Source organism: Lemur catta, chromosome 16 (assembly GCF_020740605.2).
Source record: "Lemur catta isolate mLemCat1 chromosome 16, mLemCat1.pri, whole genome shotgun sequence".
NCBI classification, from domain to species: Eukaryota; Metazoa; Chordata; class Mammalia; order Primates; family Lemuridae; genus Lemur; species Lemur catta.
This window is the reverse complement of record NC_059143.1, coordinates 2,369,665-2,390,726: the sequence shown is the minus strand read 5'-3', so window position 1 is coordinate 2,390,726 and position 21,062 is coordinate 2,369,665. Positions and strand designations below refer to the sequence as shown.

The following is a 21,062-nucleotide window of genomic DNA, read 5'->3' as shown; positions in this document are numbered from 1 at the left end:
TACAGGCGTGAGCCACCGCGCCCGGCCCAAAAGTTTTTTTTTTAATTTCCAAATAATGAGAACTTTAATTTGGAAGTTATTAATTTCTAACTTATAGGCATGATGGTCAGAGGACAAGACCCATGGATGCTAACTACTCTTTTAATTTTCATGAGACTTGCACTTAATTGATTGCTTTTTATAAGTGTTGCATATGTGCTTGAGAAAAATGTGTAACCTCTACATGCCAGATGCAAAATTTACCTATATCCATTAAATCCAGCTTGCTACTAAAATTTATATTATTTAGAACATCCTTATCTCTACTGGAATTGTTGGTCTACTTAATCCAACATTAACTGGAAAAAATGGCAGGAATCTCTGCAAAATGATGACAGATTTGTCAATTTCTCTATTTCTAACAAAGTTTACATCACATATGTTGACATTGTTTTATTATGTGACTATACCTTTAGAACTGCTATATCATCTTGGGGAAATGAACCTTTTCTCATTAAACGGTGACCTGCCTTTCCCTAGCAGAGTCTCCTGTCTTGAAGTCTATTAAGTCTGAGATTGATTTAACATCAGCTTGGCTTTGGCTGCCTGATATTTCTGTTTCTGTACTTTTACTTTCAGCCTTTTCTTGCCTTTACCCTTTAGTTGTATCTCTGGGTTGCACAGAGCTGGACTGTGGATTTATCTTGTTTATCTACTATAACAGCCTCTGCCTTCAAATTGGAGAGTTTAATCCGATTACATTTACTCTAATGATTTATAAATTTGGGCTTCTTTCTCCCGTCTTACTCTGTCATCTCAATTTCTCTTGGTTTTTCTGTTTCCATTTTCTCTTTTATAACTTTTCTTATAAAAAATGGCATCACTTTTTCTCTAATTTGTCCTCTCACAGCTGTGCTTGCCCCGGCTGCAGCGCCGGGCCCACATCTCTCTCCACCAGTGAGCTCAGACCCTTCCCCCCATTCAGCCTCAGCGGCCCCACTTCCTGTCCCTTCTCTTAAGAGGGGACACGCCGGGTCCAAACCAGCTCCAGTTCTGTCCCCGCAGCAGTTTCTCATGAGTTTCTTCTCTTGGGGTGGGCCTGGGAGTGGAGGTGCGTGTGCTGTGTCCCACACTGACTCCACATTCCCAGTTCAGAGCTGCTCCAGAGGTGATCAGGGCCCCTCCAAATGCCATCTGCGGGGGGCACAACTGTCACTTCAGTGTCAGCACTGGGCTCATTTCAGGATCTGGGAGGGGCCACCCCTTAGGACGATGCACGCGCTGGAGTGTTCTCACCACAGTTCCCACGGCTCCCTCACCTCCTACGGCTCTCAGCTTCGTAAACACACATGCTGCCTATTCTAGGGGGCTTGTGAGCTGAAGCCCCCGTTATGGGGAGACGCAGGAACCCAGCTGACTCAACCCAGCCCTGTCTCTGTGCTCGGTGGTGGGAGCGAGCATGTGCATGGCACCCATGCCCTGGACCCAGTGCCTGCAGGGACTTTAATCTGCCACTGGGCATGACTGCAGATTTGTGGGGGAGCAGTGTGGGTAGCATTCAGTGTTATTATTACTTGATAGTCACGTCACTGGGCATCCGACGCTTCCATGCAGTGGACCCTGGACTATACGCTGTCTGTGGAATCCTTCTAAGGACTGGCCTAAAACCTTAGTGAAACAGCCTAAAACTCGAAATCATTTGAAGAAATGAGTGAAACCCCTTCATCCCTGTTTCTGGAGGAGACCTGGAACCAGCAGAGAAGGGACCATGGTCATAAACAAGTCAGAGAAGGAGCCAGGGGGCTGTCCAGTAGCCTGGGGGCGGAAGCCCCTGGGTGCAGGGGTGGCGCAGGTGTGCGGCTCTAGAAGCCCGGCGTGGCCAGCGGCCCGGCAAGGCCTGAGGCCTGGGCGAGAGTGGAAGGCAGGCACCTGCGGGGCCTCAGAGGCCAGCAAGGAGCGGGATCGGGCCAGCATGGGCATGGAGGAAGGGACCAGGCAATGCAGCCGCACGGTGAACCACGGGCCTGCACAGGCAAGACAGATTATTTTTAAAAGACCAGAGGGTAAAGTCAGACCCAAAGGCCACATGTTGTTATGACTGCATTTCTACGAAACATCCAGAAGGCAAATCCATCCATACAGGAAGTAGATTGGTGGTTGTCAGGATCTAGGGGGAAGGGAAGGGGGCTGACTGCTAATGGGAATGGGGTTTGCACTTCGATGATGAGAATGTTCTGGAACTAGATAGTGGTAATGGCTGCACAACATCGTGAATATACTAAAAACCATTCAATTATACATTTTTAAATAGTTAAAATGGTGATTTATATGAATTTCCATTCAATTTCCAAGTTAATTTCTTTTAAAAAGGCCAGAGATAGCAATTCAAATGCTTATGGGAGCCCAGAGCAGACACAAATGAGCAGAGCCAGTGCCTGTGGGGCTGCAAATTAAGGCCGTAAGAACATTCTCCAAGCCGGCAGGCCACACGCACTCACCCTCCGTCCCTGACACCCACAGCCCCTCTGCCTGACTCTCCTACATCAACTGTTGATAGCAGCAAGGATGCAGAGAAATGTATTTTGGCTAAAAGGAAGGCCACAGGGCACAATGGCAAAGGCTGGCCAAGCTCCAGACTGCAGGCCAGGGAGTCATTGGGGACAGTGGGGCTGGGGGGATGGAACACAGTCCCCTCCCCAGGGAGCAGCCATGCAGAAGGGCAATGCAAGCTGGGTGCTGCCAGGGTCCTGATTGCTCAGGGAAAGCTGGAAATCCATGTCTGTATAAAAATTCTCTTAAATACTAGCTCCATTTGTTCATTTTGGGTTTTGACAGCGGGTGAGAAAAACAGAGCACATCACAGTGTCCAACAGAGCCGTGACTGGCAGTTCTCATCGTCCACTGGCTCCGAAGGGCCCTGGGTGCACAGGGCAGGCGCTGATGAGGTTCTACAGCCCCGTCTACGGGATCCCAGGAGGCCCGTCCCGCACAGGGGCCCACCCCCACCCCCCACCCTGGCTGCAGGCCCTGCCTGCTTCCCACACCTGCCCTGGGGGCAGAAGGGCACACTGGCCTGGGCCAGGACTGCTAAGACGCCTCCTCAGCCCAGCAGACAGCCCTGGTCAGTGCAGTGCGAGCAGCGCCTGGGGAGGCGGCTGGAGGCTCAGAGACCCTGAGCTCTGTAAGAAAGCCTTTCTCTCCCACATCGGACAGCTTGGCAGCTGTCAGAAAGGGAAGGGCAGCTTGAATGGCTGTGGGCTGAGCCCCCCTGAGAGGGGCAGTGGAGGAGGAGCTGCGGGAACGGAATGCTGTGAAGAGACCTGTCCCGGTTGCTGCGGCTGGAGGCCGGGCTCCGCTCTGGTCAGGACGGCACTTCGTTACTACGATGCGCCAGGCCCTCGCCGAGCCCTCTACGGGTGTGACGAGGCCTGATCCTCCCAACAACCTACCAGGGGACATCCATTAACTACTTTTCAGATGAGGACACAGAGACACTGGAAGGTGGAGGGAGAAGCCAGGATTTAAAGCAAGTGGCAGGACCTCAAAGTCCACATTTTAAGCCAGCACACCCTGCCCTGTCCCTGGAGCCAGAGCACAGCCGCTCAGCCTGCGCCCGGGCTAGCGCCCCACCAGCTCTGGCGAGCGTCCTGCAGCCCTCCCCAGCCAGGACGGCGTCCCGCACTCTAGCACCTCGCGTGTCTGCCCCGTCTCCCAGCCAGACTACTCTTGGGCAGGGAACGGACTGTGCTCGCTTGGCGCCCAGCACGGGGCTGGGGCGCTCATGGGCGCTGGCTGGCTGGCTGGACGGACAGACAGACGCTGACACTGGAAAGTGAATCCTTCATGCCCACTGCACCGGGCAACAAAGTCAGGGACAAGGCTGTGGCAAACCAAGGCCCGGGAGACAGCTCAGCCCACAGCACAGCGAGCCCCCAGGTCCCAAGTTGTCCAGTCTTGTGACCTGCCTCTTGGGCCACAGATACCCAACAAGGAAGGGTCCTGGGACTTTCTTAAAAGAACACAGTGTCAGGGCTGCCCACATAGCCGTATGGGCCTGACGCCTCAGCTCAGCGGGACGCGTACAGAGACGGGCGGGACACTGGGCTCCCAGGGCCAGCTCAGGGAAGCTCCTCAGGGTGGCTTGGTTCCTCCCAGAGCTTCCTGCCTGGATGGGGATGCGGATGTGTCGGCCCGTCACGAGCACGTGCGCAGGTGTGTGAGAGAGGAGAGGCTGTGCGTGCGTAACGACCAGCCAGACGTCGTCTTTGTCCGGGAGTTTCACGCTCATCGCCAACCAGGGCAGGCAGGGCCGGGAGTGGGCACGTGAAACAGCAGGGAGAGGGGACGTGCTCGCCCCGCCCGGAACAGGCACGGAGCTGCCGGCTGAACTCTGCCCGCAGGAACACGCCCAAGGTGGCCAGGCTTCTGATCTTTCTGAAGAAACTGAGAATTGAGATTTTAATGTGAAACCTCTGATTTTTAAGTGTACACTCAAAGTTTCTGAAGACACCGTGGGAGTCAGCGGGGGAGGGACGTGGGGACACAGCACATGAGCCATGGGCTGCGGGCTGAGGCCTGGCTTTAGTCCAACACCCCCGATTTTACAAATGAGGAAACTAAGGCCAGGCCAGAGCAGGGACACCATGAGCCAGAGCCACGCTGGGCTCCCAGCCCACGCCTGGGGCCGCCACAGCTCGTGGGGAGCAGAGAAGACACCACCAAAGGCAGCCTCGGCCCTGCCCCCGGGAGTCCCATCCTGAGGTGGCCCGAGGTGGCTCCTGCAGGGCCCCCTCTCTCCATGAGGACCCCACACCCCATATCAGTCCTAGGTCCCAAGACAAATCCAAGCCATTTTGTCCCACTGGTGACAAAGGCCAAGAACATAAGCAGCTGTGGGGACATTGCCCAGAACCTGAAGCACAGGCCCTGGCGTTGTGGACACGGGGTGGGGGGGGTCCTCTTATGACTACAATAGACCAATTGCTCCCCAAGCTACAGGGGCCTTGAGGGCACCCAGGCACGGGTACAAGCTCGGGGAGCCCAGGGAAGAGAACCTCAGACCCCCGGGACTGGGCACCAGACACACTGCCATGGGGCCACCGGCCAGGCTCCCTTGGGGCTGTCCTGGGCAGGGGGCTGCTTCCAGGGGTCTGGGGACTGACCCCTCCAGGGCCCCCTTGCGGTCCGAGGTGCTGTTTGGCCTGGACAGAGCCCCCACACCCCCTCCTGCCCACGCGCTGCAGACGGGCTTCCTCGCCGGCCTCCAAGGAAAACAGGACGACCACAGATGTCTCCTCACAGACACGGAACCACTGGAAAGGTCTCTCTCAACATTCCCGAAAGGAAAATAAAAATTCCTCTGAAGTACATTTCAACTCTGATGCAGCCACGGCCACGTCTGAGAGACAGTCACCAGCCGCCGCCTGAGGGCCCCAGGGCCGAAGCCACCGCCGCCCCGGGCTGACTGGCCCATACACGGCTTTCAAAAATTTTGAATTAACTGCCAACAGTTTAAAATGAAAAGGTTTTATATAAAATTGTGATTTCTGGCTTCTCTTAAAAACTCAGAGGCCCTCTTGCCACTGGCCAAGCTGGCACCCACCTGCACCCCACACCCAGGGCCCCCTGCCTCTGCTGCCTGCCCGCCCTTGTCACGTCCCCGTGCAAGACCTCTGCCCCCGTGGATGCCTGCCCAGGCTCTGGGCAGGGTTGAAGGGACACAAGCTGCTGTCCTTGGGGGCTCTGACCTTCCAGAAGTCATTGTCACCCGGCTCTGGGTGCTAGGTCTCAGGGCCCCACACCCTGTGCACACGACACAGCCTGTGACCACCATGGCATGGGCTCCAGGCTGGGGGGCAGGGTCGAGCAGGCCATCGCAGCCCTTCTTCCTAACATGAGTCCCCTAGAGCCCCCCATGCAAACAAAATGTCCTGAACTTCCAGTCCTCTCCCCACAGCCAACTGAGGGCTTGTGCTGTGGCTTGGAGATCTGAGGGTGGTCCCTGGTCCTTTGCCTTGTTGGACGCTGCTGGGCCAGATGGGCCTGATCCATCTCCGTTCTTTGTTCTCCTGCCAAGTCCGCTTGTCCCTCCAAGCCTGGCCGCCCAGCCCTGGCCCCAGCCCTGCCACGTGAACTGTCAAAAGGCTGAGTATAGAGAGGTTGAACACAGGCTCCTGTGGCACACCCCACAGAGCCCTTGCAGCCAGCCAAGGGCTCAAAGCCCAGGGCAGCACTCCCCCCAGCTGGGAATCCGCAGATAGACTCAAACGTGGATCCAGGGAGATCTGGATGGAGTCTTGAAAAGAGGTCCCGACACAAAGGGACCTTCCTAGACCTAGAGCCAGCAAAGGAAACAACTCTTGAGAGCACCACCTTCCCTGAGAGCACCATCTCAGAGGGCAGGCAGGGTGGGCAGGCAGGGGTGCAGACGTGGGCGCAGCTTGGCCCCGGGTGCAGGCTGGCTCCTGCCTGGCCTCGGGGTAATTCTGGATGGGAGTATGGTCCGCCCGTGGGAGTGGGGAGCGTACTGCTCCGGGCAGTGTGGGGATTGCCTGGCAGGACCCCCAGCACCCTGGCTGCTCTCTGGCCCCCTCTATGGCTCCGTGCCTCTGGTCCAGCCTTTCCTCTCCATCCCCACGGCCACCCTGCTCCAGGCCACAGTCTCCTCCCTGCTCCCTGTCTCTTCCCTTCTTACCTTCACAAAAACCAGACCATGCCACTTACAGTGGGACACAGCCGGCCCTCACCCAGCCCTACTGCCAGACCCCCAAACAAGCCTCATCCTTGCCCTAGGCCCCTTGTGCCTACTGCCCCCAGCCGCTCTCTCCTCCAGAGGAGCTGCAGTCCACACTCAGGCCACAGCCCCCACAGCCAGTTACTGTGGAGTTACTTTGTGGCACTTCCCAGTTACTAGCTGTGCAGGTATTTGTGGCCGCCCAGTTCACTGTGAGCTGGATGAGGTCAGGGCTGCCCCTGTTTGGTGCCCTCAAGTGCCAGAGCCTGGCACTGTACTGGGCCTCGCACTGGGTGCTGGGTAAACATCTGCAGGATGGATCCAATGAATGAGGGAACAAGTGCTGTGGTTTCCATGGGGCACTTCTTGTCCAAAGACAAGTATGTGGGGACAGTAGCCAGAGCATGCTGGGAACAGCCCTTGGGTCAACAGTGTCCCCAGGGCAGAGGCTGAGAGTCACAGCACTGCAGCCCCAGGTACTGAATGGCCCATTGCAGTCACAGGAGCACATTTCTGATGGCCAGGCCTGCGTTACAGCAGGGATGGCTTCCCGTCCCCTGACCATGAGCAGGCTTGCATCAGACATCACCAAATAAAGACCCAGCGGTTAACAGAAAGTGCCGGCGCTTGGGCCTAGAGGGAAGGGAGCTGGCGTCTACTGGGCACCCCTGGTTCCAGCCACTGTGCAGAGCCTGGGTATCCTGGCCCCACGGTCTGCAGCGCATCCCCAAGAGACTGCAGGGGGGAAGCAGAGTCACAGGAGGAGAGTGGAGAGCAGGACCGGCCGTGTAATTTGCTGAGCACAGTGCAAAACGAAAATACAAGGTCTCTTGTTCAAAAAGGGATTAAAAGTCCCAAGGCGGTGACGGCAGAACATTCAAGTGGGTGTTGGCCCTGCCTGCCAGGTAGCAAGCCTGAGAAGCCAGCCCTGGTCAGCAGCCCTGGTCACCCGCGGGACTAGCAAAGGCTCACCGCCACAGCCTGGGGGTCCGCAGCCAGGAACGTCCAGCACGTGTCCTGAAATGGCAACGGTAACAGTGAGCGTCCTCGGTGGCCAGCTCTCAGACATCTCCAAGAAGCAGGTGCTGCCCCAGGGATGAGGACCGTGTGGCCCGGCTTCCCAGGTGGCCGCACTCACCCTTTCTCTGCACGGATGTTCCAGCACCCACGGTGGCCCGACCCCCCACGCAGCCGGGGATTCCACTGCAAGCAGCAGGTCCCTCCTGCGGCTCACGTGCTGAGTGACCTGGACAGGCGTCCTCACTCACCCTCGCTGGCCTCAGGGTCTGCATCTGTTAAGCGGAGCCCCAAGCCTCAGTGCCCAGAAGGCCCTCCTGGGTCCCAAGGCCGGCCGGCCTTCGGGTGGGTTCTGAGATGGCTGGGTCTCACCAGCACAGCTCCGAGGGCGCAGGAGGGCGCTGCACAGGCCGTGGGCGGCCCTGGGCTCTGGGCCTGCTCCCGACGCCCCGCACAGGAGCCAGACGGCCCGGCTTCCACTGTGGCTCTGCAGCTTGCTAGCTGTGCAGCCACTGGCACCTCAGCTTCCTCACCTGCACGGTGGGCACAGCAACAGCACCAACCAACCCCATGGGGTCATCACAAGAATCCCATGAGATGACGTCCCTGCAGGGCCCTGGTGGATGTGGTCACAGGTCAGAGCTCAGCAAGCGCTGTGCGTTGCCCTCCTCTCCCTGCCACTCGCGTCATCATTGGGACAGCAGCACTCCTGCTCCGTGGTTTTCTCACCTGTGCCCAGCACTACTGTGCACACCAGGTGGCACCGATGCCCAGAGCCGACCGTCTTGCAGGCCCTCGGCGAGTGTGCCTGTCCCTGAACCATCGGCTCCACTGGGCTGGAGAAGGATCCTTCTCAGACTCGGCTACAGAACATGGGCTTTTGTGCAACTAACACCAACACAGCTGGAAAGGAAAGAGGCTGCAGCCTGGGGCAGAGCTGGTATCAAATGTGACAGAAAGTCAATGTCTAGGGCGTGTGAAGGGCTTATCCCAACACACAAGACCCCAGGAGGTAATGGGCAAAGGCTGACGAGGAAGAGGAGACACAGGCGGTGACAGACACAGCGAGGATCACTCTTCCTCACCAATCAACGCAGAGAGCAGCACTGCTTTGGGAGAAGCCAGGAGCCACTCGGGGGCCAGTCCGCCTTGCCAAGCGGTGAGTCTCACTCAGTCACTCAGCAAGGGCTCCCTGAGGGCTGCTCAGGGCCAGAGCTCCAGAGCATCCGGGCTGGCTCAGGCCACTCTGCAGGATCGACAGGAACCTATTCGCAGGGATAGACCCCGGGGACAGCTGCCAAGACATCCCCAACCCCAAATTCCAAGGGAGGTTGCACCAGGGGCCAAGAGCATTCTGGCTGCCTCAAGGCCACTGAGGTGTCGGCAGCTGGCTGTGCTGCCCGGGGCCCACAGGGTGGACAGCACGGCCCTGCTCTGAGGGCGTGGGAGGCAGCCACACTTGCCCTGTGCGCGCTCACAAGCACGTGTGGGACACGGGTCCAGTGTCCGTGCGTCCTGGAAGGCTGGGGGAGGAGGCCTCGGTCTGCCAGAGACCTTGGACCTTGCACTGTCCCCAACAGCCCACCCCACAGAGCAGGCCCTTTGCTTCCCAGGGCAAGAGGAGCTGCCGGTGCACCCAGAGCCTGCCTGGGGGGCCGCGCCAGGGCCCTGCCTCCACCCTGTGAGCCCGGGCGCTCAGCGTGTGGCCCGCACCTTCTCTGCTGAGACACCTGCCCCCAAGCCAGGGCAGTGTGGAGCAGCAGAAGGTGCGGCTGTGGGGTCAGCGGGACAGGCCCCAACTCTGGCTCCTGCCCTTGGCCTAGGCCGCCTGACCTGCCTCCCTCTCCGAAGCCGCCTCGGTCAGACTCACAGCCGCCCCCAGCTGCTAGGCCTTCCCAGAGCCGGGAGTTGTCCTTGACGCCTTCCTTCACACTCACGGCCTGTGAGCGCCACCTCAAACTGGCCACCAAATCCACTGGCCCTGCCCCACGGGCTCGGCCACCACCATCTGTCACTGGGCTCCCTCCCTGCTCCCACTCTCTCCACTGAAAGCCACCCAAAGGCTCCCCCTGCACGAGGATGAAACCCAGCCTCGCATCACGCCTGTCCACTCCAGGGACCGACCCCGGTCCCTCTGCCTGGCCCAGTGCCTCCCACTCACCCTCACTCCCTGGGCTCCGAGCACCAGCTCTTCCTTCTGTGCCTGGGTCGCACCGCGGTAACTCTGGCCTCAGGGCTCCTGCAGTGCTGTTCCCTCTGCCAGGAACAGTCTTCCCCGGCTGGGCCTTCCTCTCACTCCCGTCTCAGTTCAACCACTGCCCCCGCCTGGGCCTCCCTCCCTGCCAGCGCTTTCTCGTGCTGCCCTTTCTCGCGGTTTCGCTCCAGCGGGATCGTCCACCATTGCCAGCATCTGTGCATCGTCCGGTCTCCCCGACTGAACTGGGAGCCCCAGAGGGCAGACAGCTGGTCCGGCTGGTCCGTGGCTGCTCACCCAGCACCCGGGGCAGCCCAGACGCATGGTGAGGACACGTGTGGCGCCGCTCTGGGCCTCCCATCTGAGAGGTACGGTGTCATCACTGCCACTCCTCCCATGGTTTGGGGAGCAGGCGCCTGCACCCCCCAGCCCCTCCCCACACAGGCCCAGCCCCTGGGCCGCCTGCGACCCCACACTGCCAGCTCCCCGCACTCCTCCCAGGTGTGCACACCACCCTGCCTGGACCCCGCAGGGCTCCAAAGGGGCTCCTCCTGGGTCCTCCTGCCGCTCAGGCACATGCCGGAGGCTCCACCCACGGGGCAGCCCACACCCCAGCACCAGACCCAGGCAGACAGGGCCAAGTCAGGAGCTCCAGGGGACATCCCTTCTCAGGACCCAGCCCAAGCTCCAAACAAGTGAGAAAGGAGGAAGAAACAGAGCCAGGGAGTGGGAGACAGGGAGCGCCAGACACCAACATTCCCCCGACCGCGTGACCTTTCCCCGTCCACAGCTCCTCCAGGGCTGAGTGCACAGTGCTGCTTAGTATTAATTTCAAAGAGAAATGGGTCAAGGAAAATTGGAAATTTTTATAGAAGACACTTCAGGCTTAGAGCTGGCGGCAGTGCCTGCCGACCTGCAGAGAGTTCCAAGATGGGCTGGGGCTGTGACCAGACACCTCCGGCAGGCATGGCTCTGCAGGGTTCGGACCTTGGGCCCAAATGCGGTTTCTGAGCCAGTCCTGTCTTTGCTGCTTCTGGGGAATAGTTTTGTGTCCCCTTCAGATGTCCTTTGAGCTGCCTCTGCAGCCCCCTGGCGGCAGACGCCTTCGGCCCTGACACCTCACTGGCAGCCCCAGCATCCTGCACCCAAGAAGCCTCTGTCGAGGACCCACCTGGATGCTGTCCCTTCATCCCCAACATGCCGGAAGCCCAAGTCTCTTCCACAGTTGTCCACAGGGCTCCCAGGGCTTGGAGAGAGCCTCAACTGCACCAAGCAGGCCCCACCGCTCCCGCCCTGGCAGGGGGACCCCCAGGCCCGAGGCACAGATGTCACAGACACACAGGGTTGCCCCTGGAGACATGGCCTCGCTCCCAGAAAGCTGCCTCTGCTGTGTCGGGGACCCGCAACATGGGGGTGTGCCAAGCCCACGGCCACTAATTCAATGCCAGAGGTGCCTCGAGCAGATCACAGCTTCACTCCTGAGCAGCCGGCCATCTGCAAGCCGCGTGCGGCGACTGCATGCCACCAGGAAGGCTCTCAGGGGACATTTGCAACACAGCAAAGAAGCACAGCAGAGGTACGGCAGGACAGCATCAGCTCAGTGCATCCGTGGGGGAGAGCATGGCAGTAAGGGCAGTGGGCCGAGGGGACCAGCCCCGGGACCACAAGGATGCGTCACAGCACCCGCGGAGCAGCCCCTCTCCCTGGGGAGAGGACATTGTCCCGTCTAGTTCCACAGCCCCTCGCGTTGTTCCTGGGGAGAAATGGGGGGGCTGGGCGAGGTGCCCAGGGCCCCGCAGGCAGCCGGTGCAGCACCAGGCGGGGCAGCGCCAGGCACCTGTGACCCTTGCACTGAACTTCTCCCAGCCCAGCCCAGCCCTGCTGGGAGCAGCCGCCCAAACAGCTCTAAGGTGGCTCCTCTGAGAGCCACAGACCTTTGAGAACTGTCCCTTGTACCTGAGTTGGGGCCGAAGCCAAGCCAGGGCCGAGGCCACCATCCTCTGGGTCATGGGTCCTATTTGTCATCTGTTAATAGTGCTCCACCAAAGACCCAGGCCCTTCCTGGGTCATATTGCCCTGGTCAGCTCCACTCCTGACCCAGATTCCACACAGATGCGGGGCGGGGGGCGGGGGGCGGACAGGCTGGCCCCAGGCACAGGGAGGCTAAATCTACGGCAGGGACACAGGAGATGGACCGAGCACGCGGGGCTGTCAGGCGGAGCGCCAGGCACAGACGGCATGCACGGCGCGCACCCGGCACGTGTCCCCGGGGCGATGGTGTGGGCCCCAGCCCTGGCAAGCCTCGCTCTGCCCTCGTGGCCCGGGTGGCAGAGCCGCCAGGCCAGGGAGCTGGGAGGACTCTCCCCGCCTGACCCCAGGCAGCTCCTGGCCTCTGAGAACGTGCAGCCTCGCCTTCCCAGCGCTGCCGCCACCCACCCTTCCCGGCCTGGGGCCACGTCACCACACTGGCATCTCCAACAGCGTCCCAAGGGCCCAGCCTACACGAGGACAGGAGCACCGTGGCTTCTGCCAAGGGTGCGCTCAGCTCGGAAACACGTCCCCCCGAGCCGCCTCGGGTTTCACAATCAGAGCTTCTCCCGGCGTCCCAGGGCTGCAGGCACAGCCTGGCAGGAGAGGAGGGCTGAGAGGGCTGTGTGCCGCTTCAAGCCACAAAGTGCGTGGTATTGTCACAGCAGCCACAGGAAGCTGGGACAGGCATTCACAGCCACCAGGCAGAAAGGCTCCCTGACCTGGCTTTCAGCAAATTTGTCCCGCGTACCCCTGGCCCCCGGCACCCACCGGACCTCATCTTGGCTGGGCCTCTCCTTCACGCCTCGCGCTGGCTGCGTCCCCATCACTGGGCCTGGTGACCTGCCTGCCACGGGCGGTAGAGCTGCGCCCGCTTCCCAGGCCTCTGGCCCGTTGGGACAGGGCTCCAGTCCCCCCCAGGCCACTGCTCCAGCCGCCCTCGCACAGCGGCACCCAGAGGGGGCTGAGACACAGAACTCACCGGACCCTCCCAAGCCGTCTGGGGACTGCTCGCTGCTGGCAAGACTCAGCCGGACAGAGGCCCCAGCGTGGGCCTTGCCCCCAGCCCCCAGCCCTGCCCGCCCCCAGCCTTCCCTGTGGCTTGGAGGACTTCCCTGTGGCCTGGCCTGCTGGGAAGGGCTGGCTGTGGGCTGCCGGGTGAAGACCTTGAGACCAGCCACGCTCAGCCACGGGGAGGAGCCACCCAGGTGGTGCCTTGTCCTCTCTCTCCTCAGCAGGCTTCCCCTGGCCCCCGAGGTGGCGTGCCTCCTCTGCCTGTTGGGGAGGACACGGCAGCCTGACAGCGGCGGGCAGAAGCTTGGCACCGGCTGCCTCTGAGGAGGCGGTGGCCAAGGTCATGGGCACAGAGCTGTTTGACTTCTCTTCCTTCGGCCTGGCGGGGTATGTGGGCATGGTCGCCCCGTGGCTGTTCCCCAGGATGGGGACCCCCTGCCCCTCCTCCATCCCAAGGCCAGGCCCGGGGGTGCCCAGGAGGGCAGCCCCAAAGGGAGGGAGAGGACACATCCGCCTCTGCAGAAAGCACAGCTGCCCAAAGGCGGCAGTGTTTTGTTTGGTCCATATGGTGTTTTTGAAATTTGAAGCCACATTTTAAAATCAGGAGGATTCACATAAAATTCTGATATCTGCATTCTCTTGTCAGCAGGATGATTGCTGGCCCAGACCCACACTGCCACCAGGGCAAGGTCGAGGGAGCCTAAGAGGAGCTACCCGTTCACAAGGGGTCTCCAGTCTGCCCTGTGCCCATGGCAAGGCCAGGGCTGGCCCCCACAGGCTGCTGCCTTCCCGCTGCTCTGCTCCTTTGAGCAGAGATGTATTCTCTGTTGTCTATGCTTATATCAAAAGGAGGGAAATGAAAGCCAGGCCTAGGGTGGGTGCAATTAGTGTTTTCCTCTGCTACTACCCTCGTTGGCACTGGCTGCAGGGCCCTGTAGGCCTCTGAGTTTGCAGCTCTTGCCTTGGGATGGCAGGACATTCTGCAAACAGCACTCTGTGTCTGAGAGATCACATGACTAGCGATCTTTCCCACCCTGTGGGGACCTTTGCAAAATCCCAAGCTCAGTCCCTCACAGGCTGAGACAGCCAGGCCCTGGGCACCAACTGCAAGACCAACTTCTCAGCGTACATGGGCTTGGGGTCAGCGCAGCCGCAGCACGGCCCCGCCTCTCCCGGCCTCACAGTATGAGAGACTGCCTGGCTGGGGCTGGCACTCAGGCGGGCACAGGAAGAGCTCCGCTTACTACCAGCCAGAGGGTGCAGTGGAGGAGGCGGGAGGGCCAAGGGCCTGCCTGGGCCGTGCCTGTGCACTGTCCCTGAGCCGGCGTGGGAGAGAGCTGCGGCATTGCTCCTCCACACGGCTACGCGGTGCCCCGCAGGTGGGCACCTCCCCACTGCACAGCCAGCCTGTGCGGGGCCACTCACCGCCTACAGCTGGCGCAACAGTGGCCCCCAAAGACACCAGGTCCTGATCCCTGGAGCCTGTGGCCAGTACCTTACATGGCAAAAAAGGACTTTGTAGGTCTGCTCAGATTAAGAACCTCGAGACGGGAAGACTGTCCTGGATTGCCGGGGTGATCCTGAATGCAATCGCAGGCACTCTTACGAGAGGGGGACACAGGGAGGCACACCCAGCTGGAGGAGGAGGAGGAAGCCGTGGGACCAAGGAGGCAGAGACTGCAGCCACAGGCCGGGGAGCTGGGAGAGGCCAGGAGCAGAGCCTCCCCTGCAGCCTCCAGAGGATGCATGGCCCGGAGACACCTTGCTCTCAGCTCAGTGAGACAGACTTCAGTCATCTGCCCAAGAACTGTGAGAGAATACATTTCTAGTGTTTAAAGCCCCCAGTTGGAGGCGGTACAACGTCACGGCAACCTGAGGCTTAGAGGGCAGTGGTGCACCGGGACACCCAGCTGCAAGCACAGAGCGGGCCTTCCATCCCCCGCCCACCAGCCCTGGGTCCTCCTCGACACCCTAGGCGGGATGAGATGCACACATGCACGTGAACATGCACACATACCCACACCAGAGGACAATGTCACACGGAGGCCCCGCCCCCAACATAGCCCTGGGCACAGGACTGGCTTTGGGGATGGCAGAGAACAGGGCTTCCGGAGCTTGTCACTCCCGAGAAAGGCCAGCCCCAGAGGAAGCCTGGGGGATGCCCCAACCGCCTTGCCCCAAAAGGCCACGCTGGCCTCAGAGCTCTGCGTCCCGTGCTGGCTGGCTCCCGGCCGGAAGGCACGAGGCAGGGACACGTCTGTGGACCAGGCATGGCCAAGGAGGAGAAGAAAGGGTCCTCGTCCACTCCCTCAACCCCTTGCTATCCCAATGCCCTCCCCAGGGTAGACGGTGGCACTGTGGCACCTCAGCTGACCAAGGCACACCCCACCCTGGGCCTGGGCCTGTGAAATACATTTAAAACTGTCATTTTCTATCCGTTTCACCTGGCAACTCAGCAACTGATCCTGAATGACAGAAACCGTGGGTGGAAATGAATTCCTGAGGCTCCGTGAGCCCCTGGGATCACCCCAGGCAGGCTGCTGGTTTCTCAGGGACAACGGGACACACATCTCGGTGCCTGAAGAGCGGCCACGCAAGCCCAGGACCCCCAGGCGCCACCGACCCTGTGAGGACCGAGAGCCTGTTGTCCCAGACAGAGGCCCACGCAGACCAGGAGGCCCAGGACAGCTGTTTCCCCTTCCCCAGGGGCCCCATCCTACCCACCACCCATGGATAAACAGCAGGGTGTTTCACACTCACTTCCAGAAACTGCTGCGGAGGCAGGCGGAAGCCGCCAATCAGCACCTCCTGCCTGCTTCAGCCAGAGCTGCACTGATACATCAGGGTTCCCATCAGAATTCACCAGAAGAAAGGGTCCCCTGGCTTACACACACACCCCTCTGCACTGAGGGTTCTGTGTCCAGCATGTTGTGTCCCCTTGCTATGCCCGGACACAGGACACAGCTTTTAAACATCTCCCACCTACGAACCTGGGCTCTGACAAGGCCCCGGCTGATGGAAAGCTGGACATCTGCGGTCACCACGGGCCATCAACCTAGCCCCGGCACTAACTTCATCTGGACCCCCTCCAGCCAGTGTGTCGCTCTCAGCCTTGGGCCACGCAGGAGCAGTTAGGCACGTGGAGCAGAGAAGAAGCTCTCTGAGGACCAAGTCACTCACGCAGGGCCATGCTGACACCAGACAGGAAAGTCAGGCAAAGGGGACTTGCGGCCTGTGGTCTGACCCGCAGCCCAAGGCCCACGCCCACACCCACAGCCTGGGCTCCCAGCTGGAGACCCTGGGCTCCCAGCCCAGGACCAGGCCTAGCGCTCAGCCTGGACAGGCTCCCTCCTCCCCCACCCCACCCACCTCCCAGCGCAGCCTCACCCCTGACCTGGCAGGTGGCCCCACCCAGCATCTTCTAAGGTCAGTGGTTTCTGGGCTTATTCTGAGTTTGGAATGCCCTGCCTGCATTCTGAGTTCCAAGCTCTCATTAAAGATATGTGGATTGGGGTCAGCGGGGTGGCGGAGGAAGGATTTGGTGGAAGATGCCAAAACACCAGCAGAAGCCCAGAAAATAAGGCGAGTCCAGCCAGGCCATGTGGGAAGGGCTGCCGTGTTCAGGAAGACAAGCACCATATGGAATTTGGGATCAGAGACAGGGCCAAGGGCACCTGGCCAGCCCCACTGTGCAGGCTTCACCTCCCCCTGTCTGAGCAGAGGCCCCTAGAACTACCCTGAATATTCCAGTAGAGGCCAGCCCAGAAGTACAAAGTGGCCAGGCCCTGAGATCTTGAGAGACAGGCATTTCTAACCCCACTGAGCAGATGAGAAAGCAGAGACCAAGGGCCCACACTGGCCCAAGGGCAGCCAGCTAGCAAGGAGGCAGGTCAGGGCCCTGAGCCCGGGAATGGGGCACTTCTCTGGCCCTTTTTTCACTCCTTCCCTCCTAGGTCACTCCCCATTCCTCCCCTGCACAGAAGCACAAGGGTGGGACTGGCAGGAGGGGCTGGGCTGAGGCCGGGGAAGCTGGGAAGGCAGCGCCCAATAGGCCGGCTGTTGGCAGTCTGGGCAGATGGCGATTCATCACCAGGAACAAGGGGCCATGGTGTACTGACTGGCCCCAGAGAACACTGGGCTTCCTGATAGAACAACTCCTTTGTGGAGGTATCTGACACTGTTTCACAGATTTAGAATGGTGCCCTGCCAGACTGCACCCAATTTATCTGTCAAGCTGGGATGTCAGAAAAACCTAAAATAAATGCACCAGGGCTGCCGTGGAGTGGTGGGAGTCTCTCAGTAAATCACAGCACCAGGGCTGGGCCAACTAGGGGCCTCCAGAGCACTTGCTGGAACTCGGAGATGCACCTGCCATGGCTCTCCCCAGCGAGGGGTCGGGCCAGAGGTTGAGGGCTGAGCTAGGCACAGGTGAGATGGCCTCATCCACACAGGGGCACCCTGGGAACGGTGAGGCCTGCAGGACATGTCAGAGCCCGACCCTGGCCTCCCCACAGTCGAGGACCAGAGATCCAGGGGATGCTAGGAAGATCTGGGCTGTGGTGAGGCCAGCTCTGAGAGGCCACAGCCACCCAGCAGCCCCTCCCGCGTTCCTGGGCCCAGGGCACGCTTTGGTTCTAAGTGGTGAGCCTGTGCAGGGGGTGCGGAGGCTGTGGGGAGTGCCTCCCAGGTCTCCATGGGGCACATCCCTGGGGATCTGGAAAGAGCAGCCAGGTGAGGGCTGGGACCCGCACAGGCTCCATCCCAGGGACCATGGTAGTACAGAGGCAGGAGGGGCTGCCTGGGGGCAGATGTCTTCTTCACAGGCACAGACTTGGGCCATGGGTGCAGGCCAGGTCTGGGCCTCCCCTGCTGCCCGATACTTAACGGCCCTCGGTCAGCAGAAGGTGGGCCCTGGGATAGCCTTGGTTCCTGCGGTGGAGGCCCCAGACCTGCAGGCCGTGGGTGTTTAGACTGCTTGTGGCCCACATGCACCCAGAGCAAGGCCCCGGCCCCAGCATCCCTGCTCTCCAGCTATGCCGTGTGCGCAGACAGGCAGCCGTCTCATCCCTGAGCTACTGAGACTGGACTCAGCTTGAGCTGGCCATCGGCCTGGGAAGTGGTACCTGAGGACCAAGGGCTCAGATGGCCAGGGGGACATCCAGGGCTTTCCAAGCAGCCCACCCACCTGCACAGCCTCACCTGTGTCCAGGGCCTGTGGGCCCCCCAGGGGAGGGGGTCTGGGGGTGGGCGGCCGGCGATACACCACATGCACACGGCCCTGCTCAGCCTCCTGCGCTGCCAGCCCCTTCTCCACGGGCTCAATGAAGAACTCCTCTTCCTCCATCCGGATCAGACCAGCCTGCGGGACCAAAGACAAGACATTCAAATTCCCAGCACACACAGACCAAGGAGGGCACAGCGGGGAGGGCCCTGGAGGCCAGCACTTCCCACCTGAGGACCCTGCCCAGCTGGACCTCGGTTTGAGCGCTGGGCAGCCAGAAGGCATGGACAAATGGCCCTAGAGGACCCCATCCGCCCAGAGAGTCTACTTCCAGGGGCAGAGCCACTGGGTAATGCTGAGCCCTCCCTGGGGAAGGGGCTCCGCTGAGGTTGCCCCACCCCCACCCCCAACTCTCTCCTTCCAAAAAGTTGCTGTGTTTGTAAAGCCAGCGCTGCCCAGAGCAGCAGGAACTCAAGCGTGGCTGTAGCCCCGCGTGTTCCCCAGGAGGGTGCCAGGACGCTTCACGTAAGGGCCAAGTGCTGCCCCCACCCCAGGAGCCCAGAGTCTAAGACAACAGTCAAAGCAGCCAGGCAGGGGCTGAATCTGCCCACAGACATGTTCCATTTGGGCCAAACAATATTTGTAAAGCCCTGAAGCCAACACTCAAAACAATGAGATTTTGTGTTCTAAACATGGAATTCCAGCTTGCCTTGGAAAACATAGATTCTGACCACAGTGGGCCTTGGACAGAGCACGTGCCCCTGCAGCCCCCACCGCCTGCCCTCCATCTATGCCAGTCCGGTCCAGACTCCACAGGCAGCTGCACTGCCAGCCAGGGCCCTCCCCTGCTGCAAACCCCTCTCGGATCCCGTTTCCGTTTCCGTCTGGACGGGGCTGTGCTGTGCTCGGCATTCCCGGGTCTCAGGGCCCGCCCGCCCGGCCCTGCTCGCACACCTCCCGCCAGCCCCCGTGCCTGCCCTGCGGTGCGGCTCAGGAGTCCCACCCCACTCCCGCCTGGCCAGCTGCTAAACCCGTTCTCCCTTCAAGGCCTGGCTCTGTCCCTCAATGGCCCCTCCCTGTGCACGTGGCCCCACCCTGCCCTCGGCCAGTCTGCTGGCACTGCCCGGCCACCTACCCCACGACCCCTCCAGCTCCCACACTGTTATGTTGTGGTCCATTACCCATAAACCAAAGCTCTCACAGTGGACGCCCACCCCATGTCCAACCCGCAGGTGTATTTCCCTTATAAAGATCATACGCTTATGACCCACGAGGGGCTTTTAAAAGCTTGAATTTGTTGCTCAGACTTAAGAATCAAGAGATTTCACGTGAATGACCAGATTTCCAGATTCTCTAGCAAAATCAGGAAGCTGGCATTTCTGGGGCCATCGACGACACTCCGGCTCAGCCAGCACTGGCCAGGGTCCCCGTCCCGTCAGGCAGGCCCTGGCATCCCCGTCCAGATGTACGGAAACCGCACACCTCCAGAGTACCCCAAATAGCCTCTGCCACACCATCGTCCTGGCTGGGGGAAGGGGCAGAGTGGCAGTACCGGCTGCCCTCCTTCCCCCGGCCCCTCTGGTGCTCTGTGGCCACCGTCCTGCTGCCGACTGGAAGCCTCCAAGGACCTCAATGCAGGCGGCACCACCATGGGGCTGCCGGGCAGCTGCCATTTGCGTCAAGTCTAGCAAGGGACGCTGGAGAGGTGGCCACACGCCCGGCACACTCGGCCAGGGCCCTTGGGAAACGGCGTGCCAGCGGGTGACACGGGCCACTCACCAGAAGGTATCAGAGCCAGTAATGAGTAGAAGCTGCTGGACACGCGGGTTGAGGACCAGAGCACAGCGTCGGGCCCAGACCCGGGAATGAAGGGAGTCGCTGGCGGGCAGTGATGTCCACCCGGAACCTCCCCAAACCCTCGGCACAGGCCAGGCGGAGTCGGAGAGACGACAGTGCTCCAGACAGAGGGGACCGCAAGGCAAAGGCCCGGGGGGCAGACCACGGGTGACAGGGAGAGCTGGCAGGTTGGTGGGGGGGACATCACACAGAGGGGGGTGTCGCAGGGAGGACCGTGGGCAGCCTGGGGGCTTCTGGGCAGGGCGAGCCTTGATCCGCTTCTGTTTAGGACTCTGTGGGCTGCTGCAGGGAGAATGCACCGGAGGAACCAAAATGGGTCTGGGAGGCTGGGAGAAGGTGCTGCCGCGCCCGGGGCAGAGGCAGAGGGAGCGGGAGGGACGGGGACAAGTGGTTGATGTGAGGAAGCTGAGGAAGTGGAGCCGACAGACCCCCAAAGTTAGCCGAGTCCCCCGCAGCTTACGCGCGGCACACCCGCGAGGCTCTGCAGCGCCAGAGGCTGTCCCCGATTGTCCTGGGTGACCGGGGCCTCGGGGCAGTCGCTGCCACTCCCCTGCGAGCGGGCAGAGGGCTGAGACAGCACCGGGAGCCATGAGCAGAGCGAAGGGAGACACGGGCCTGGAAGGTCGAGAGGCGCTGGCAGGGCCGGGCAGCTGCCCACCTGCCGCCGCGGCGGAGCGCGGCCACTGACACCTCAGGCCGGCCAGGTCATGCTGAGCTTGGGCCCGGCCTTCAGGAGCGAGAGAGCATAGATTCCTATGCGTGTAAGCAGTTTGTTACATGCAGCAGTGGCAGGAAACTGACTCAGGGTCCTGGCGGGTGGGTGGCTGGGCGAGAGGGGCGTCTTCTGGAGAGACACAGAAGGACAAGGCCAGCAGGACACGTGGGTTTGTGGCATCTCGGGCTTCCTGGGAGGCGGCCGGGGGGGGGGTGGGGGTGGGGGTGGGGCAGCCGGAGCCGGAGCCGCTGGGCGGGGAGGGGCCAGGGGACCCCGCAGGCCCCACACTCTGACTCAGCCCTGG

The 21,062-nt window shown here is 60.9% G+C and overlaps 1 protein-coding gene across 1 annotated transcript in view; it reads right to left on the bottom strand.

The window, feature by feature from the left end:
* Positions 1-18,312, bottom strand: part of ADAMTS2 (ADAM metallopeptidase with thrombospondin type 1 motif 2) — a 142,764-nt gene extending 124,452 nt beyond the window's left edge. Inside the window, exon 1 of the mRNA XM_045527756.1 lies at positions 18,165-18,312. Within this exon, the coding sequence (XP_045383712.1) occupies positions 18,165-18,309 (145 nt within the window). The 5' untranslated portion in view covers positions 18,310-18,312. The remainder of the gene's footprint in view (positions 1-18,164) is intronic.
* Positions 18,313-21,062: the final 2,750 nt, after the last annotated feature.